The sequence below is a fragment of the Brassica napus genome, chromosome C3, assembly GCF_020379485.1.
Source record: "Brassica napus cultivar Da-Ae chromosome C3, Da-Ae, whole genome shotgun sequence".
Classification (NCBI taxonomy): domain Eukaryota; kingdom Viridiplantae; phylum Streptophyta; class Magnoliopsida; order Brassicales; family Brassicaceae; genus Brassica; species Brassica napus.
Window position 1 is genome coordinate 40,160,117 of NC_063446.1, and position 18,514 is coordinate 40,178,630.

An 18,514-nucleotide genomic window follows, 5' to 3' on the forward strand; every position below is an offset into this window, starting at 1 on the left:
ATCCCATCTTAAGACATTTGGTTGTGCCGTTTATGTTCCAATTGCTCCACCACAGAGAACAAAGATGGGACCTTAAAGGAGGATGGGGATATATGTTGGATATGATTCTCCCACGATTATAAAATACCTTGAGCCAACTACGGGTGATTTGTTTAAGGCCAGGTATGCGGATTGTCATTTTAATAAATCCAAACATCCAACATTAGGGGGAGAAAGCAGTAAGCTGGTAAAAGAAATTACATGGAATCAAACATCCTTATCTTGGCAAGATCCTCGAACTCAAGAATGTGATTTAGAAGCTCAAAAGATAATCCATTTACAAAAGCTAGCTAATCAATTGCAGATTCCTTTGCTGACCCGAAAAGAGTGACTAAGTCATATATACCAGCTGCTAATGCACCAATAAGAATTGATGTTCAAGAGGGACACAATCAAGTTGCTACAGAGTCTAGACAACGTTTGAAACGTGGTAGACCAATAGGTTCCAAAGATAAGAATCCTCGGAAAAAGAAAGGTGCTGAATCCGAGGTTGGAACCCTAGACATGGTCGCGGCCGATCCTACCCGAGATGTGGCCGCGTCCGACCATAAGTCCTTAAACATGGACGACGGTCCTGATGTGCCAAACAATGGGGCTTGGGACGCCAAGCTTTATGGTACTGAAGTTCCTGATAATAATGAGATCTCAATAAACTATGTCTTGTCTGAGATACAATGGAATAGAAAGAATGTCGACATTGATGATATATTAGCATACAAGGTAGCACTTGAACTTATGGATCTAAGCGAGGATCAAGAACCCACGTCCATTTATGAGTTCCCTCAACGATCAGATTGGATCAAATGGAAAGAAGCTATAAACGTGGAGTTAAACTCTTTAAAGAAGAGAGGTGTTTTCGGTCCTATAATCCGAACACCATACGATGTAAAACCAGTGGGATACAAATGGGTCTTTGTGAGGAAAATAAATGAACATGGTGAGGTCGTGAGATATAGAGCATGACTTGTTGCACAAGGATTCTCACAGAGACCAGAAATCGATTATGAGGAGACGTACTCCCCTGTGGTGGATGCTACTACTTTTAGATTCCTGATAAGTCTGGCCATAAGAGAAAAATTAGACTTGCGGTTGATGGATATAGTAACTGCATACTTATATGGTCCACTGGATAATGAAATTTATATGAAAGTCCCAGAGGGTATTGAATTGAAAACCAAAGAAGTTCTCGAGAACAACATTGCATAAAATTGAATAAATCTCTTTATGGATTGAAACAATCAGGTCGAATGTGGTACAATAGACTAAGTGAGTACCTAGTGAAAGATGGATATAGAAATGATCCGATCAGTCCCTGCATATTCATAAAGAAATTCGACAATAAGTGCTTTGTGATCATAGCAATGTATGTTGATGATCTGAATATCTTAGGAACCTCTGGAGAGATCTCCCAAACAGTTGAATATCTTAAGAAAGAATTCGAAATGAAAGATCTAGGAAAAACGAAATTTTGTTTGGGATTACAACTTGAGTATATTAAAGATGAAATTCTTGTGCATCAAATGACATATACAGAAAAGTACTCAAGAGATTTAACATGGTCGACTCACACCATTTATCCAGCCCCATGGTTGTGAGGTCCCTCGGCCTGGACACTGACCCGTTCCGTCCCAAGATGGACGATGAAGATGTCCTTGGTCCCGAAGTGCCATATCTCAGTGCCATAAGAGCTTTAATGTTTTTGGCAAGGCACACACGGCCTGGTATATGTTTTGCCGTGAATTTATTGTCTAGATTTAGCTCTTGTCCGACCCAAAGGCACTGGAACGGGATTAAACATGTTCTTCGTTACCTGCAAGGAACGAAAGACTTGGGTCTATTTTATACTAACCAAAACAAAAAAGCTTTAGTTGGTTTTGCTGATGCAGGTTATCTATTAGATCCACACAATGCTCGATCACAGACAGGTTATGTCTTTACACATGGAGGTACGCCCATATCATGGCGTTCCATGAAACAAACGATCGCGGCTACATCATCCAACCACTCGGAAATATTGGCCATAAACGAGGCCATCCGCGAGTGTGTGTGGTTACGGTCTATGACCAACCACATACGAGTTGATTGTGGGATGACCGAGGGCGCAGACGATCCGATCGTGATGTATGAGGACAATACTGCATGCATTGCTCAGCTCAAAGATGGTTACATCAAAGGAGACAGGACGAAGCACATCTTGCATATGTTCTTCTTCACACACGATCTACAGAAAGCTGGCGAGGTCTAAGTACGTTCCAGCGACAACTCATCCGACCTGTTCACCAAATCACTTCCGACTTGAACATTCAGGAAGCTCACACATCAGATTGGGATGCATAGACTGAAAGACCTTCAGTGATGTTCAGAACAAGGGTAGTAATACGTGTTGTACTTTTTTTCCTTCACCATGGTTTTGTCCCGTTAGGTTTTCCTAGTAAGGTTTTAATGAAGAAACATTTAAAGCGTATTTCAATCCATGTATGGTTATGACATTCAAGGGGGAGTGTTATAAATCATTATTGTGGATGTCCATAACCGGCCCGGTCCATAACCGGCCCATACTAAAGAGAGAGAGAGCCGGCGCCCTAGAGAGAGAGAGAGTCGGCGGCTGAGGAGAGAGAAAGAAACCCTAGTTAGAGCTGTAAACTGGGCGAGCCCATGTCCATTAGCCCATATCCATTTGTCCATTTATTGTTTGCGGACAGAGAGTAACCATGTCCATTAAGAACCATGTCCATTAAGGACCATACCCACTAACACCCATATTTTCATGGGCTGCCATGAGGTCCATAATGACCATATAAGAAATTTTAAATTTTAATTTATAAGCCTACAATTATATATACAAGTTCATAAAATTAAAATTCATCCATAAATTCAAAAGTACAACAATACATAAGTTCATAAGTACAACATTTCCGGTCTTGGCGGGAAAAATCGATTTTGCGGTTTTGGCGGAAAAACTTAATTTTGCAGTTTTGACGGGAAAACTCGATTTTGCAGTTTTGGCGGAAAAACTCATTTTTGCGGTTTTGGCGGAAAACTAAATTTTCTGATTTTGGCAGAGAAACTCGATTTTTCGGTTTTGCCATGGGGTCCATAATGACCATATAAGAAAATTTTAATTTATAAGCCTACAATTACATATACAAGTTCATAAAATTAAATTTCATCCATAAATTCATAAGTACAATAATACATAAGTTCATAAGTGCAACAATTTCGGCTTTGGCAAGAAAAATCGATTTTGCGGTTTTGGCAGGAAAACTCGATTTCTGGTTTTGGCGGGAAAATTCGATTTTGCGTTTTGAAGAAAAACTCAATTTTGCGGTTCTGACGGAAAAACTCGATTTTCTGGTTCTAGTGGAAAAATTTGATATCAAAATTTAAGCGAAAAAATCAATTTTACGATTTTAGCGAAAAAACTTAAATTTTAGAAACCCTAGGTTTTGTGACCAATGGACAGTCCACGTCCATAAAGCCCAAAACCAACAAAGACCATTTTCTTAATGTTCCACATTTTGTCCAATAAAAATCAATGGGCAAAATGGGTTTGTCCGTATTAAGCCCGTTTGTATATGGACGTGAGCAACCATTGGACGGCCCGCCCATTTGACACCTCTAACCCTAGTTTACTTTTCTCTCGTGTAATTCTAGCACTTTATCTTATGATTAATAATAAGAATCATCCTTAAGTTAACAACAACAAACGAATTTTATTTTATTTATTTTATTTCAGATACCTAGACATCACTGTAGGTCCTATTCAAGGTTATGTTTAATATGCAAGGTTACAAAAGTGTTTGATTAGACTATAAAATGTGACAAATGTGATTTTCAATTTGTAGTTCAAAAGATAAACACTTCTGGCAGTATCAAAAGATTATAATGATAACAGTATTAGATTGTATACACTGGCGTTTGGAAGCATGAAAACAGAGAGACGAAAGCAATTTTGTCTATCTTCTCAAGCAAAATATAAAACTCTTCCTTCTCTGAGACAAACCAATTACAGAGATCTTAACAGTATGGTTGCAGAACTCTCGGTTAATGTCTTCACCAACATGCACGAACCACAGAATTTATGATACAACGGCCTCAAGAAGCTTCTCATACACCTGTCTAGCAGATAAATCCTCGACCTGGTGTATTAAACAACCAATATTTTACATTCTTAGAGGACCTTGTGCCATTAGTAGAAAGACAAAACCTTATATCTAAAACCAGTAAGCTTTTCTAGAGATGAATCTTCATTAAGTATTCTCTAGAGAATTGATGAAAACGTTTGAGAATCGAAGGAAGTGTCAACGTACCACAAGGAGTTTCGATTTGCTATTCCAGCCTCTTTGAAGAGTCATCTGGCTCAGCCTCAGACCAAGCACCTGAAAAAGTAAGAAAAAAAACACAGAGCTCGTAAAAGCCTAGTTCCAAAGTAAGAAACTTTGTGATGAGAGAACAAATCTTTAAGGAGTGGTTACTAAAGGAATGTTTTAATACCCTTCCCATGAATTCCAGAAGCTCGTTGTTAGCTTCCCCACGAGCTGCTGGTGCGGCAATAGTAACACGAACATCATCAGCGTTTACTCCTGCACAGATAAGAAAATCAAATCGTATCACCAAACATCCATGTCAAGAGACTAGAAAATTTTAGAGTTGGTGTCATATGGCTATATCTTACTTGTGATTGCTGAACGTTGCGCACGGTCTTCCACTTCTATTGCAACCTGAACAAGTCCACCGTCGAGCTGTGAAATGCAGGGAGGTACTGGTGCATCCTGTACGCGACACATAACGTGTTTAACATCTATTGTTTGATTTTAAAACTGAAAAAAAATTATTAGAAACTACTAGTACCTGCGGGTTAGTTTCTGCAGCGACAGCACTAAGTGCTCCATCAACAATGTAAACGAAGGCTGCTGTTTCAAGACTCTCTTCAGCACGATAACAAACAAAAAGCTCACAGCCAATACAGTTCATTCTAAACTGTCTCTCCAGTTTCCCTTCGCCGCTAGATGTTTAATCAAAACATAAAGAAATAATCTTTTAGAACATTGGTGCATAACATTGGCTTATTAGCCCTATTATATATATCAAGCCTTACCGTTTTAATAAAACTTTTCCTCCCTCGCTGACATTCAACCTAGCAAGGTGCTTCTTCTTGTCCAGGACACTGGATCTGTCGGTCTTCCTCTTTGGCATCTTCTGCAATTGCGTATCTTATAACAAATTCAATTTAGTATACATACCCTATAGAAGAAATACATTTCAATCAGCAAGCAAACACTCTTAATCCGATAAACTATCTACAACTTATTAGCTTTTTCACTGAAGAAAACTCCTCAAGGGCTAAAACAAAACAACAAGAGAAAGATTCAGGACATAAGCAGATCGACATGATTACATGAAAACATGAGACAAAAGAAGGCCACAGAGAGCGTTACAAGCGTTAACACATTCAGTTCATCAATAAACATATGAACACTAGCAGAGGAAAACATATCAAGAATCTAAACAAAAATTACTTTCATGTTAACCTAAACTCAGGCATTACATCAGTAAAAAGCTGCCCACCACTATAGAAACTGCAAACTACCATGGATGTTCAAAGTAATCAAAGACTAAACTTTTCAATCCTCACTCCCACTCAATGTATCTAGAAACCCCAACAAAGGCCAATTCAAAAAGTGTTTCACTCTAACTTCAGGCAACTTAACCCTAGAAAGAAGGTGAAAGTGGAGAAACGAACCAGTGATAAGGACATGAGAACCACAGTGCTTGCAGTAGTACACGAAGAGATCGGAGTCGGGTCCTTCCGGCGCCGCGTCCTCGCTCGAGTACGTATGCGTCGTTCTCTTCGGCATCTCTCTTCGTCGAATCGATACTCACCTCTCTCCTCACTTTGTAATCTCTCTCTCCACGGAGCCCCAGGGGCAAAACCGTCATCTACTTGGTTTAATTTATTTAACACTTCCGGTTCAATCAAACCCGGTTTCTGATTTAAATTATTGATTTGTTTTTAAACCGAATCCTTTTAATTGTAAAACAAACGTAGAATCGAAGAACCAGAAACAACAAAATCCGGTTTACTCATCTGTTCTAAACCAAATCGATTCTAAACCGAGCAAAAACCAAACAAACACAAAAGTGAGTCATTAAACATTCGACTCAAAGCTTTCTTCTTTCTTGGGAGGCATTCATGTTTTAATGGCTTCTACATTGTTACATAATACATTGAATGTCTTTGTTGAATATGCTAATTTGGAGATGACTCTTTTCGCAAGATCAAATGTAATGTAATCACATTACTTAGGCGCAGGTGTGTCTAACTCGGACAAAATGTTGTTCATATCCTCATAATGTGACCAGCTCGTCTTGCTTCTTTCATCAGCCTTGCACTCCTGCCATAAAAGCATAGCAGAACAATCTGTTACACTCATAAGCTTTAAAGTTTGGACATTTATAGATTACGTAGCCAATGGTTTCATCTAGAGTGTGTCTGCGCGCTTAAAGTATCTTAGTGCTTTTCATCTTGTAAACATAAACCTCAAATCAACAGCTACGGATTCATATGTATTTAAGCTAAGAGACGAACCTCGTATTTCTGAATAAGAGACGCCCACAGAGACTTGCACTGTCCCGGGCTTCTGTTGATTCCTTCAGCAGATAGATTTGAAGAGATCTCTTCCCACAAAGCCATTCTACCTTTCACCACTTGGAACCTGCTGTGCAACTCTCCACGCATTCTGATTACCTTCTTAACTTCCTCAGGCTTCCATTTGTTCCTCCTCACTCGTTTTGTTGACGACTTCGTTTGAGAATCAGATGTATCATCCTCCTCCTCCTCTTCTCTGCTGTTTTCGCTATCCTCTGTTTTAGCCTCTGCATCAGTTAACTTATCCACGTTTTCGGTTACGCCAGGTGAAGGTGGTGATGGTGGATTGATAAATGATTTCCAAAAATCATCTGATTCTTCTGAAGAACTACGAACAGGCACATCTTCAGCACCTTCTGTGTACGTTGATGAAGCGGTTCCTTCCTCAGCTAGTATTCCTGCACTACTATCAACTATCTCATCTTCTTGCGATTGTGTTTTCTTGGTTCGGTTTCTTTTGTTGTTTCCTTCAACAACTTTCCTTAAAGCTGCAACTCCAGAGCCAAGATTTGGATCACCAGACATCCTCGCGCTGACCTCATCAGCTCGGACCGCCATGGGATTTTCCATGGCTATGGCAATGACTTCAGGCCTTTTACCACTGTACTTCCTCACAATCTTCCTCAGGACTTCGGAGACTGTTCTTTCCATGTGAGACAAGGGGCAGTTAACAGGACAACTTGATAGAGCAGCATGTGCTGCCTTGTGAAGTGCATCTAAAAGTCTTCCTTTGTCAAGCCACATACATCGCGTTGTGATTCTTATCTTCCCTTTCAAAGCGTTCTCCGAGGCGCCCGGGCGCATGATTTCCATGCTGTGTTATAAAAATAGGGTTATAGATAATCAATCCATTGGCATAAAAGCTTTTACCAAAAGATGTTGTAGTTCGGACATACCTCAGGACTATAATGCCATCCGATGAAATTCTGAGTCTCTCATCAATACAGAGTTCACTTGCTGTGCCAAATGCTTTATCACCGTCACTATACATTAACTGCAGCAGGGATAGGTTTATTAAGTATCTACGCAAAGCCATTTAAGTATAGACAGATAATTTAAACAAACCTGCAAATTCTCCCTCCCAAGAGAGCTAAATCCATTGGACAAAACTCTTCTATTTCTCAAGTGAGAAACTCCAAGCATCTCTCCATTCTTTATAACCTGAAGTTGGAGAAAGTAAAAAAAAAAAGTGAAAACCTCCAGACGTATGTTGAATGCTATCTATCTACCATGGTTCCATAGATCTCTGGTGAGAGACTTACTGTAGTGTGACGAATCCCGGTGGACTTTCCGAGCAACTCATGCTCCTTGAGAAACAAGAGTTCTCCATGTATGGGTAGAAAATGCTGTGGTTTCACTATTTTAAGAACCTCTTCCTTCAAACACAAGTTGAATTCAAAATCAATCATCATCAATTTGCAACAAAGAAAATCAAAATGGAATAACTATTCTAAAGAGAAGCAGCCACTAACCAACTCTCCACGGTAGGCATGACCAGATGTGTGCAGCATTTCATTTTTACCCATGACAATTTTTGGCCCGATATCTGCTAACCGATTCATCATCTTCATTACTCTTGATTCATTGCCTGGGATTACCTTTAGTAATACATTAGACCGAAAATAGATATCAGCGATCCTGTTTGACAATTTTTAATATATGTATGTACACTTTTCATATAACACCTCTCTAATACCTTGGCTGAGTAAAGAATTATGTCCTCCTTGGTCAGTTTGAACGCGTGACTACTTCCATATGATGCAAGATTCAGGGCAGCGCGTGGTTCTGCCTGTTCAGAGTGATTGTCAAATAAGGGTAACAATTTAGTTAGGAAAGTCAATTTCAAACCACCACTCCCTGATTTTAAAGAGATCAACTTACTTGTGATCCAGTCGTGACAATCAGCAAGTCCTTAGGAGAATATGCTTCAATATCTTCGACTTTCACCTGAGAAGTTGTTTTTAAAAAGGATGAAAGATACACTGAAATTAGAAAGTACTTTTAAAAACAAACTCTATGCATCATTAGTATAAGAGAGCGAACTTATACCAAAGTTGACGGGTCAATTGGAGCCTTTCCATCCTTCCAAGCGGCTTCTAGATATGTCCTCAAGGACATGCCAACAAAGACCTAGACGAAATAGAACAAAAACAAATGAAGTTGTGTACTTTTAACTTCCGAAATGAAACTTGTTACTTCACAGAAAGCTGGAAGCTTTAAATTGGTAGCAGAACATGAGAAATCAAAGCTTTACATACCAATTTTCGACCAGTTAAATCAGCAGCAGCCTTAATACTTCCCAAACGGTGTATATTGGAGGCAAACTGAGTTGTGATAACTCTTCCCTTTGCCGCCATTACATTCCTTACCAGAGCATCTGCTACCACTTTTTCACTTGTTGTCCTTCCCGGTGACAATACATTTGTTGAGTCACTCATCATCTGTGTAATACATTATCAACCTAAAGTAGTCAGTATAACAATGCTATCAACATATAACAAGAGTATGACTCTGCACCATAATCCTTACCAACGTGACTCCTTCCTTTGAGAGTTCCTCTAAAGCCTCACGATCAAAGACTTTTCCATCCAAAGGTGCTTCATCAATCTGTTTTAATTAATCAGATTAGCTTGATGACTATACAAAGGGACACGAAATAGTTTAAGAAGGGGATTGTTACTCTACCTTCCAGTCTCCGGTGTGAAGAATATTACCATCAGCGCAACGGAGGACCAAACCACTACAATCAGGAATAGAATGAGTAACTGTAATGGGTTCTATCTCAAATGGTCCAGCCATAAATCTCCTTCGAGTATTAAATGTCTTGAGTCTAGACTGAACGAAGATCCCGTGCTCCTTCAACCGCTTCTTTATAAGCTATTTCATAGACAAAAAAAATCACATCCATGAGATAAATTGCAAAGAGAAGATTATGCATGATATGATCTAGAAAACAAACTGCTTGAGCCTGAAAATTCTGATGGATAAAACTATAAATCTAGGCTTAGTAGCTGTTAAAAAAAAAAAAAAAAAAAATTGAGAGAGCAAATGAAATATGAAGGATCAAGGTGTAAATCACCTCCATGGTGAAGGATGATGCGAATATTGGTGTATTAGAGTCCAAAGCTGGGATAACCTGTTCACGCAAACGAATATTGGTTAAAAGAGGAGAGAACCCAACAATGGTCAGAGACTCAACAATACACATGAGCCTCAACTGTTTATTCAAAAGTAAAACCTAGACTCTATATAGATATCACCAACAGGACTACGGCCCTCTATGGCCATTTAGCAGAGTGGAAGAAGACATTACCCAAGGCAAGGCACCAATGTGATCTTCATGACCATGCGTTATAACAACAGCTTCAATCTTGTGTTTCCATCGTCTGATAAACCCTGTGTCTGGCATAATTTTCTGGACCCCAGGGTCATCATAACTGTAATAATCCATAGAATGTCAGCACCGCACACTAATAATAATAATAACAAAGATATATGGATCTCCAAGACGTACTCAGGGAACATAATACCGGCGTCGATTAGAATGTAACGATCATAGTTGCCAACAAGCATACAGTTCATCCCAATCTCACCAAGGCCACCTATGGGAAGAACACGGAGCGGAGGTCCATCGGTTCCTTCATAAAACTGTTCCATTTTACGTTTCACAGAGTCCTCCATGCTTTTTCCAGCTCCTTCTAGTCTACCTGATCTTCTACGAGGTGCCTTAGAGGACGAAGATGTACCTGAAACGAACATAACACAAGATTCAACAAAATAAAGTCACTATAACCCAAAGTGTGACACTTACTATCAAAGAACTTATAAACAACAAAATTCAAAGATTCTAATTCATAGTAAATGTGGAAGAGAGTAGCCAGTGAAACTCAAATAAATAACAGACCCGAAGAGGCAGGAGGAAGAAACCCAGAAACGAAAAAGACAAGAGAGAGGAAGAAACAACAGACCCGAAGAGGCAGGAGGAGAAGTGACGGAGCACGAAATGGTAGACCTAACTCGAGAGCTTTGTCGGAAGGTGAAAGTGTAAGGAGAAAGCGATAGAGCACTGAAAGCTGCCATTTTGGAGGGAGTAGGAACTGGTCTGCGAGCATCGAAGTAGATAGAGGAAGAGAAGGAACCATACAAAGAGGTAGCAGGTTTCATCACTGTGTAATAACAAAAACAAAGAAACCCTAGATGGAGAGATAAGGGGTCTAAGGATGGGGATTAGGGGAAGCGGGAAATGGAGAGGGAGAGATTGAGAGAAAGAAAAGTATCTCTGTGACTGTAAACTATCTTTTCTTTCTTTCTTTCTTATCTGATGGAGACGAATACCCAAAAACCTTCGAAAACCGGTTATTTCTTAACCGGATATTAGGGTTTTATTAACATTACTATTAAACCATTCGCCAACTCCAATATTATTTTTGGTGGGCCGGTTATTGGGCTAAATAAGATCTTCAATTGGTCACAGTCATGAATCATCTCATCCACGACAGGAGCTCCGACCCGACTTTGATAAACCCGAGTCCGGTTAATGCTTATATCCTTTTGACTAGCGAAGGCCAAAAAAAAAAACCCATTGGAGAAAAACGAAGACTTTAAGCGACACAGAGGCGAAGCTATGGCGGATTTGGAAGATGTTCAGACGGTGGATCTCATGTCCGAGCTCCTCCGCCGTCTCAAATGTGCTCAAAAGCCAGACAAACGCCTCATCTTCATTGGTATGTCACCCATCGGTCTTCTTCTGCTCGTTCATCGTTGTAATTTCGTTAGATCCAGATTTTTGTTGTTCAATTGTTTCTCTGTGGTGAAATTTACTGAATTGATTGTGAAAGTTTAAAACTTTTTAGGAGGGTAGCTTTTAGATCTGAGATATTGTTTCATTGAGCTTGAACGAGTTCGTGTTTCACGATATTGGAATCATGAAGTTGAAAAAACTCCCGAGTGATGTTGCACTAGAGTCGAGTCTCGTCTCAATTGGTTTTGTTTCTAGGACATTGTAGATCTAAAACTTCACTGTTTGGTCTGGTACCTGACTTTCAGATAATGTTAAAGATACTCGGAATGTCAATGCTGATGTCTTTTGTTGTGTGTCTGAAAGTGTGAATAAGTTGTTTCAGGCTTTCTTGATCTTAAATTTCATTATTTGGTTGTGTCACATAAGTCAAAGATATTTGGTGAAATTCAGGTTCTTGTGTTGTGTGTTTGAGACTGTGAATAAGTTGTCTCTTTCCTTATGGAATCAAGGTGGCGATGATTTCTACATGTGTGATTTCGTGGATTGAGTGTTGAGGAGACTTTGTTTTGTGTGAGTTGCAGGACCTCCAGGGTCAGGGAAAGGTACACAATCTCCAATGGTGAAGGATGAATATTGCTTGTGTCATTTATCCACTGGAGACATGTTAAGAGCTGCTGTTGCTTCTAAGACCCCTCTTGGTCTCAAGGCCAAAGAAGCTATGGACAAGGTCTCCTCTCTTCTTCTTTTTTTTTTCCTTCTTTGAGAGACATCTTGTTTGCTCATTGTTTCCATTGCTTTTGTTGATTGGATTATCGTTTTTTGTAATTATTGTTTACAGGGAGCGCTTGTCACTGATGAGTTGGTTGTTGGTATAATTGATGAAGCCATGAACAAGCCAAAATGTCAAAAAGGTTTCATCCTTGATGGGTTTCCCAGGACTGTTGCTCAAGCAGAGAAGGTACTGTACTGTTCAATATAAAACGTCGTCACTGTTTCTTCTGTCTCTCTTTCTTGTTCTTATGGTTGTTCTTTGGAGTTTGTTTGCAGCTAGACGAGATGCTTAAGAAGCGGGGAACTGGAATCGACAAAGTCCTCAACTTTGCCATCGATGACTCAGTCCTGGAGGAAAGAATCACCGGGAGATGGATCCACCCATCTAGTGGCAGGAGTTACCACACCAAGTTCGCCCCTCCCAAGACCCCTGGAGTTGATGATGTAAGACTCTTAATAAACATTTCTTCTGTCTATTCAAGTTCCCTCCAAAACATCTGATGATTTTCTCCATCATTTTCCATTTGAAGATTACCGGAGAGCCTCTGATCCAACGCAAAGATGATAATGCTGAGGTTCTAAGGTCGAGACTTGCTGCTTTCCACAGTCAAACTGAACCGGTATTGATTGCTTTTTCACATTACTTCTCTAGGCTGTGTTTGCCTCCGAGCTTCATTGTTTTCATGTTAACGTTCGTTCATTGCTGGCAGGTGATTGACTACTACGCAAAGAAGTCTGTTCTTACAAACATCAAGGCCGAGAAGCCTCCCAAAGAAGTGACATCAGAGGTTCAAAAAGCATTGTCCTGATGATGAAAGACTGCTCAGGGCTCAAGCAGTCATCTCCTCTGGTTAGAATCCATTCTTTTACTTCCTACAAGAGAGACAATCAACTATATATCTACTCATTCTGCGGAATGACAGTTTTTTAGTCTTTTGTTCGACTTTTTTCTTAAAACATCGGCAAAAATAATTGATACTTTGGATCGAAACGATCTTGAATACTCTCTTTTGTCTCCTGTCTAACGCGGGACTTCTTTTCTGCAGTCTCTTTAAATTCCTCTTTCTCTTTATAAACAGATTGACGTGAAAGCCTGATTTGATTAATTAATAACAACTTTGATAGAGAACCGGTCAAGTACTAACCAAAACGATAACCGGTCGTAACTTGAGATTCTCTAATTTGCAAAGCTCATGATTAAAAAATTCGTATTTGATCATGGGTGATTTAACGACAAAACAAATTTAAAGTCTAAATTGTAACAAACTATAAATACAGAGGAGCGGTTTGCAATATCAGTTGGTTAATCTCTGTAACTGAATTAACGACTCTCTTCTTCAAAACTCTTTTCTTTGCGCAGAGAGGAGCTTTGAAAGAGCTTCAATGGCGAAAACGCTGAGAACAATCAAGAACCCTTTCTTCACTCCGCATCCACCATCTCCCTTCCTCCTCTTCTCTCTCCTCTTCTTCTCTCCCCCGAAGAGAACTACCAGTCCTCGGTATCTCAACCACCACCACCAAACTCGCTGCACGCCTCAGCAAGTCTTCCTCCTCCTCATCTCACTTTCCCTCCTTTTCTCGGGAATCTCGTTCCTCGCATCGTCTTTAACCACCAGCTCCACTTGCATCGTCTCCTCGCCGTCTTCCCCTCTCGGTTTCTTCGTATCCGACGACCCTCGCCATCTCCTAACTTCCCTCGCCGTCTCCGTCCCTTCCACGCTGCTTCCTTTACCGGCGAGAGGAGGACGTTCCGGGAACATGACGGAAGAGGAGAGGGAGTTCTGGAAACAGCCCAACGGCGAAGGTTACAAGCCGTGCTTGGAGTTCAGTTTGGCTTACAGGAAGAAAGCTGCGAGAGTCTCTAAAGAGAAGAAACGTTTCCTCGTCGTTGTCGTCTCCGGTGGACTCAATCAGCAACGTAATCAGATCGTTGACGCTGTTGTCATCGCGACGATTCTTGAAGCTGCTCTTGTTGTTCCAGTTTTGCAGGTGAATCGAGTTTGGGGTGACGAAAGGTATAATTAATTAAAACAAAGTTAACTTGTGAGTCAAGGTATCTTCTACGTTTTTAGTGATCTGTTTTTGTTTCAGTGAGTTCTCTGACGTTTTCGACGTAGAGCATTTCAAGAAAACGCTTAGATCGGACGTGCGTGTTGTTTCTTCTTTACCGTCAACGCATCTTATGTCTAGACAGACTATTGAGAATCAGATTCCGTGGGATGTTTCTCCGGTTTGGATCCGTGCTAAGTTCTTCAAACAGGTGTGATGATGACTTCTGCTGCTTACTAGTTTTAGAGTTTCTCTGATTGTTTTGATTCTGAATGTTTTAAGTAAATGCAGTTGAACGAGGAAGGGCTTTTGGTGTTAAAAGGGTTAGACTCAAGGCTAGCCAAGAATCTCCCTCCGGATCTGCAGAAACTCAGATGCAAAGTTGCTTTCCATGCACTGAGATTCACAGCACCGATTGAGAATCTTGGGAACAAACTCGCGAGAAGGATGTGGATTGAAGGTCCTTATATAGCTCTCCACTTAAGGCTAGAGAAAGATGTATGGGTAAGAACCGGTTGTCTCACCGGTTTAGGCTCAGAGTTCGACAGAATCATAGCGGAAACAAGAATGTCTCAGCCGAGGTACCTCACTGGTAGACTCAACTTGACCTATACAGAGCGTAGGCTTGCTGGGTTATGTCCTCTCAATGCATATGAGATTGCAAGGTAACCTTACTAAAAGAAGAAAGTAACATGAGAAACTGTCTGATGGTTAACCTAAAGCTGGAGTATTTTATTGGGTTTCAAGGTTGTTGAAGGCATTAGGAGCACCGAGCAATGCATCGATCTTTGTGGCAGGAGGTGAGCCGTTTGGTGGGTCACGAGCGATGGAGCCACTCGCTAAAGAGTTTGCTAACTTGGTGACAAAGGAGACATTAGCTCATAAAGGAGAGCTGTTGCCTTACACCAATAGATCTTCGGCTTTGGCTGCTATTGACTACATTGTCTCACTTAGCAGCGATGTTTTTGTTCCTTCACATGGCGGAAACATGGCCAAAGCTATGCAGGTAAGTAATACGCACACATATATGTAAGCGTGTGTTACACGGAAGGCATAAACTCTTTTGATCTTTCAGGGAAACAGAGCTTATGTAGGGCACATGAAGTTTATAATGCCTAACAAGAGAGCGATGCTTCCTTTAATGGAGAACCCTTCGGTTTCAGAATCTGAGCTCAGTCGTGTGGCTCGGAAGCTTCACGGCAAGTCTCAGGGTCATCCTGAGTCAAGGAGAGGGAGGAGAGATCGTGACGTATTGGCTTATCCTGTTCCGGAGTGTATGTGTCGACATGGTAAACACAGGTCTATAGGTTTCTTCTAGTTCAGGTTCCTTGCTTCCTCTAAGCAAATACTTGAAACAAAAGTCAGGTCTGAAGGGTTCTTGTAGCTCAGATTCCTTGCTCCTGAAGGCAACACTTGCCATAGGCATGTCCAGCTGTATCCAACTTGTGTACATATTGTCTGCTGTAAATGTACAGAACTGTTTGGTCGTCGTACAAAATTACATTCATTCTTTGTTCATCAGCGAGACACGTGTATTTGTATTTCCCGCTTCAGAAAACATATACATTTTGCATAATGAGTTTTAGTCTCTCACATAAACTACTAAAGAGTGTATAATTTATATTTCAACAAACACAAATATTTTTAATAATATTTTGGAGTTGGTAAAAATAGCAGTGCTGGAATCACATGAATAATAATTTTGCAAAATATATAGAAAAGTTTCAAAGACTACGAAAAATTCAACAAGTTCATTTTCACACATGTTATATGATACACTCCCCTTCACACTGAAAAAAATGCACATTGTTAACAGAATCTATTAAAAATACTAGAGACTTTTACCGCGCTACGCGCGGTTTATTTGTCTATAAAAATTATATAATTTATTATTAAATGTAACCTCAGAGTTTTTTAAAAAGTTAAGCTTTTTTTTTATATTGGTTTGAAATATTATATATATTTTGTTTGACATATCATTGATATTTATTTTAAAATATATATATATATATATATTATATGTAAACATATTAAATGTTTTTATTAATCTTATAGTAATCATGTTTAAATCTTTCTTAAAATTTAAAAGAATCTACTTTTTAAAAACATATTTTTTTCTATTATCTTATGTATATTATATATTTTCTTATAGATCATCGGATTGATTTTTTAAATTATTATTTAAAGTATAGGTAAATCACCTTTATTTCATATAAAATTAATTTTATAAATGGCTTTTTGCAGAATTGACCTATAACTTAAAGTCAAACACAAAACTAACCTTCTTTTTTTTTGAAAATTGGTTTTGCCCTATTCACCACACAAGTTCATATAATTTACGAAAATGCCATCAATTTTTTTTTTCTTTTTTTTTCGAAAATGACATTTTCACTCTCTCACCCTCATCATCTTCAAGTAATTACAAGATTGCCATTGTCATCAATACCACAACCACCATGAACAACCAATTTGAAGCTTTTAATGCTCTCAAAATCTATTTACCCTTCTTCTTTTTCCATTCTTGTGAACTAAACACAGCATACCTCTCACTTTCTCTCCACAATGAGCTAAAAAAACCCAAGATTTTGATTCTAAATTTTTTATGGTTCATAGAGTCATAGAAGCTAACGATTCTGGGTGGGTTACTTTCGTTTGTGATTCTGTGTGCTTGGAGAAGCCTTATGTATGCTAAGGAACTTATCTCACCAATTTAAGGTATGACATCGAGTTTTTTTCCAGATCTGTTCGTCAGACGACTTACTTGGGAAGTCGTCTGGCTGTAGACAACTTACCTGGAAGTCGTCTGGTCAACGCAGAGGTTATTTTTGCAATTGACTTTGAAATCTGTAACCTGAGACGACTGAAAGTTAAGTCGTCTGTTTTTGTTTGGTTTCAAAAAAATTTCCAAAGAACCTAGACGACTTACATTTCAGTCGTCATAGGTTAGTTTTGCATTTGACTGGATAATTTCAGAAGTTTGACTTCCCCAGACGACTTATATTTCAGTCGTCTGGCGAAAATTAAAATAATAATATTTTTTTAAAAGTAGACGACTTACAGTTAAGTCGTCATAGGTTAGTTTTGCAATTGAAAAAAAAATTTCAAAATTTAATTATACACAGACGACTTATACTTCAGTCGTCCACGAGACGACTTACTTGTAAGTCGTCCAGGATTTTTTCTGAGATTCTGGTCAAACCTCGTAAATCCTGGACGACTTACATTTCAGTCGTCTCGTGGACGACTTACATTTCAGTCGTCTCGTGGACGACTGAATTATAAGTCGTCTGTATATAATTAAATCTTGAAGTTTTTTTTTCAATTGCAAAACTAACCTATGACGACTTAACTGTAAGTCGTCTACTTTTAAAAAAATATTATTATTTTAATTTTCACTAGACGACTGAAATGTAAGTCGTCCAGAAAAGTCAAACTTCTGAAATTATCCAGTCAAATGCAAAACTAACCTATGACGACTGAAATGTAAGTCGTCTAGCTTTTTGGAGTTTTTTTTTTAGCCAAACAATAGTAGACGACTTATTTTTCAGTCGTCCGAAATAACAGATTTCAAAGTTAATTGCAAAAATAACTTCTGTGTTGACCAGACGACGTATAGTTTAGTCGTCTGGACAACTTAGATTGAAGTCGTCCGCGTCTTCTCCCCTAGTTTTTAAGTCTTCTACGTTAGTTTTTGAATAACTTGTATTTTTAAGAGTGATAAGTAACTTCAAGATATGTAAAACTCATATTTACAAAATATGTTCTCTCCCTTAGTTTTACTAAATTTGACTAAGTTTTTCAACGCAAACTTATAATAAAATATGATATGCTTTGACTAGTTACTATTGTTTGTTTCCATCTCTTAAGTATTATTGTTATAGACAATAATGATGACTATTGTTATGAGTTGGAAGAAGGGTTAAAATACTTCTTAAAATGTTGTATCAATATAAAGCTACCAACATTCTTGTTTATTAAGATGAGAAAAAGGCCATTGGAGTTTATTATTGCATATGAGAGATCCAAAGATAAGAAAAAGGCTACTGAGGTCTATTATTTCATTGATTTGTAAATGTGTAAACACATTGTTAGCACATTTAATACATCTTGGAAAACATTATTACTGATTTTACAAAAAATTCACAACTAAAAGAGTAGACATGCAATTCACAAAACAGACCACAAACAAAACTATTATAGATCATTCCTCTACAAAGACAAGCTTGGATTCCACTTGAGTAGACAAGACCACACGACTTTTAAGA

General features: G+C 38.9%; 4 protein-coding genes across 5 annotated transcripts; 2 read left to right on the plus strand and 2 right to left on the minus strand.

Annotated features, from left to right (window-relative positions):
- Positions 1–3,856: 3,856 nt before the first annotated feature.
- On the minus strand, positions 3,857–5,979 carry LOC111208809 (UPF0235 protein At5g63440). 2 transcript variants are annotated; one of them, XM_022708304.2, is made up of 7 exons: positions 5,783–5,979; positions 5,138–5,252; positions 4,891–5,044; positions 4,715–4,811; positions 4,534–4,622; positions 4,350–4,418; positions 3,857–4,178 (listed from the first exon to the last, which is right to left on the minus strand). In XM_022708304.2, the coding sequence occupies exons 1-7, from the start codon at positions 5,895–5,897 to the stop codon at positions 4,119–4,121; spliced, it is 699 nt and encodes a 232-aa protein (XP_022564025.1). In that variant the 5' UTR covers positions 5,898–5,979; the 3' UTR covers positions 3,857–4,118. The 2 variants fall into 2 exon arrangements, with proteins under 2 accessions (XP_022564025.1, XP_048606673.1); XM_048750716.1 differs by having other exon boundaries at positions 5,138–5,238; positions 5,783–5,953.
- Positions 5,980–6,096: 117 nt separating this feature from the next.
- LOC106431255 (ribonuclease J) lies at positions 6,097–11,001 on the minus strand. Its single transcript, XM_013872065.3, has 16 exons — positions 10,657–11,001; positions 10,203–10,434; positions 10,002–10,125; positions 9,768–9,824; positions 9,374–9,565; positions 9,218–9,295; positions 8,947–9,129; positions 8,738–8,818; positions 8,570–8,635; positions 8,385–8,477; positions 8,161–8,286; positions 7,951–8,064; positions 7,754–7,849; positions 7,585–7,682; positions 6,629–7,502; positions 6,097–6,434 (listed from the first exon to the last, which is right to left on the minus strand). Exons 1-16 carry the CDS (start codon positions 10,850–10,852, stop codon positions 6,339–6,341), a joined length of 2,706 nt encoding a protein of 901 aa, XP_013727519.1. The 5' UTR covers positions 10,853–11,001; the 3' UTR covers positions 6,097–6,338.
- A 226-nt stretch (positions 11,002–11,227) lies between these two features.
- Positions 11,228–13,248, plus strand: LOC106431257 (adenylate kinase 4-like). Its single transcript, XM_013872069.3, has 6 exons — positions 11,228–11,412; positions 12,011–12,156; positions 12,268–12,387; positions 12,477–12,644; positions 12,731–12,820; positions 12,911–13,248. Exons 1-6 carry the CDS (start codon positions 11,313–11,315, stop codon positions 13,007–13,009), a joined length of 723 nt encoding a protein of 240 aa, XP_013727523.1. The 5' UTR covers positions 11,228–11,312; the 3' UTR covers positions 13,010–13,248.
- Positions 13,249–13,583: 335 nt separating this feature from the next.
- Positions 13,584–15,825, plus strand: LOC111204638 (O-fucosyltransferase 37). Its single transcript, XM_022699794.2, has 5 exons — positions 13,584–14,215; positions 14,292–14,460; positions 14,541–14,914; positions 14,997–15,255; positions 15,325–15,825. Exons 1-5 carry the CDS (start codon positions 13,584–13,586, stop codon positions 15,565–15,567), a joined length of 1,677 nt encoding a protein of 558 aa, XP_022555515.1. The 3' UTR covers positions 15,568–15,825.
- The last annotated feature ends 2,689 nt before the right edge of the window (positions 15,826–18,514 follow it).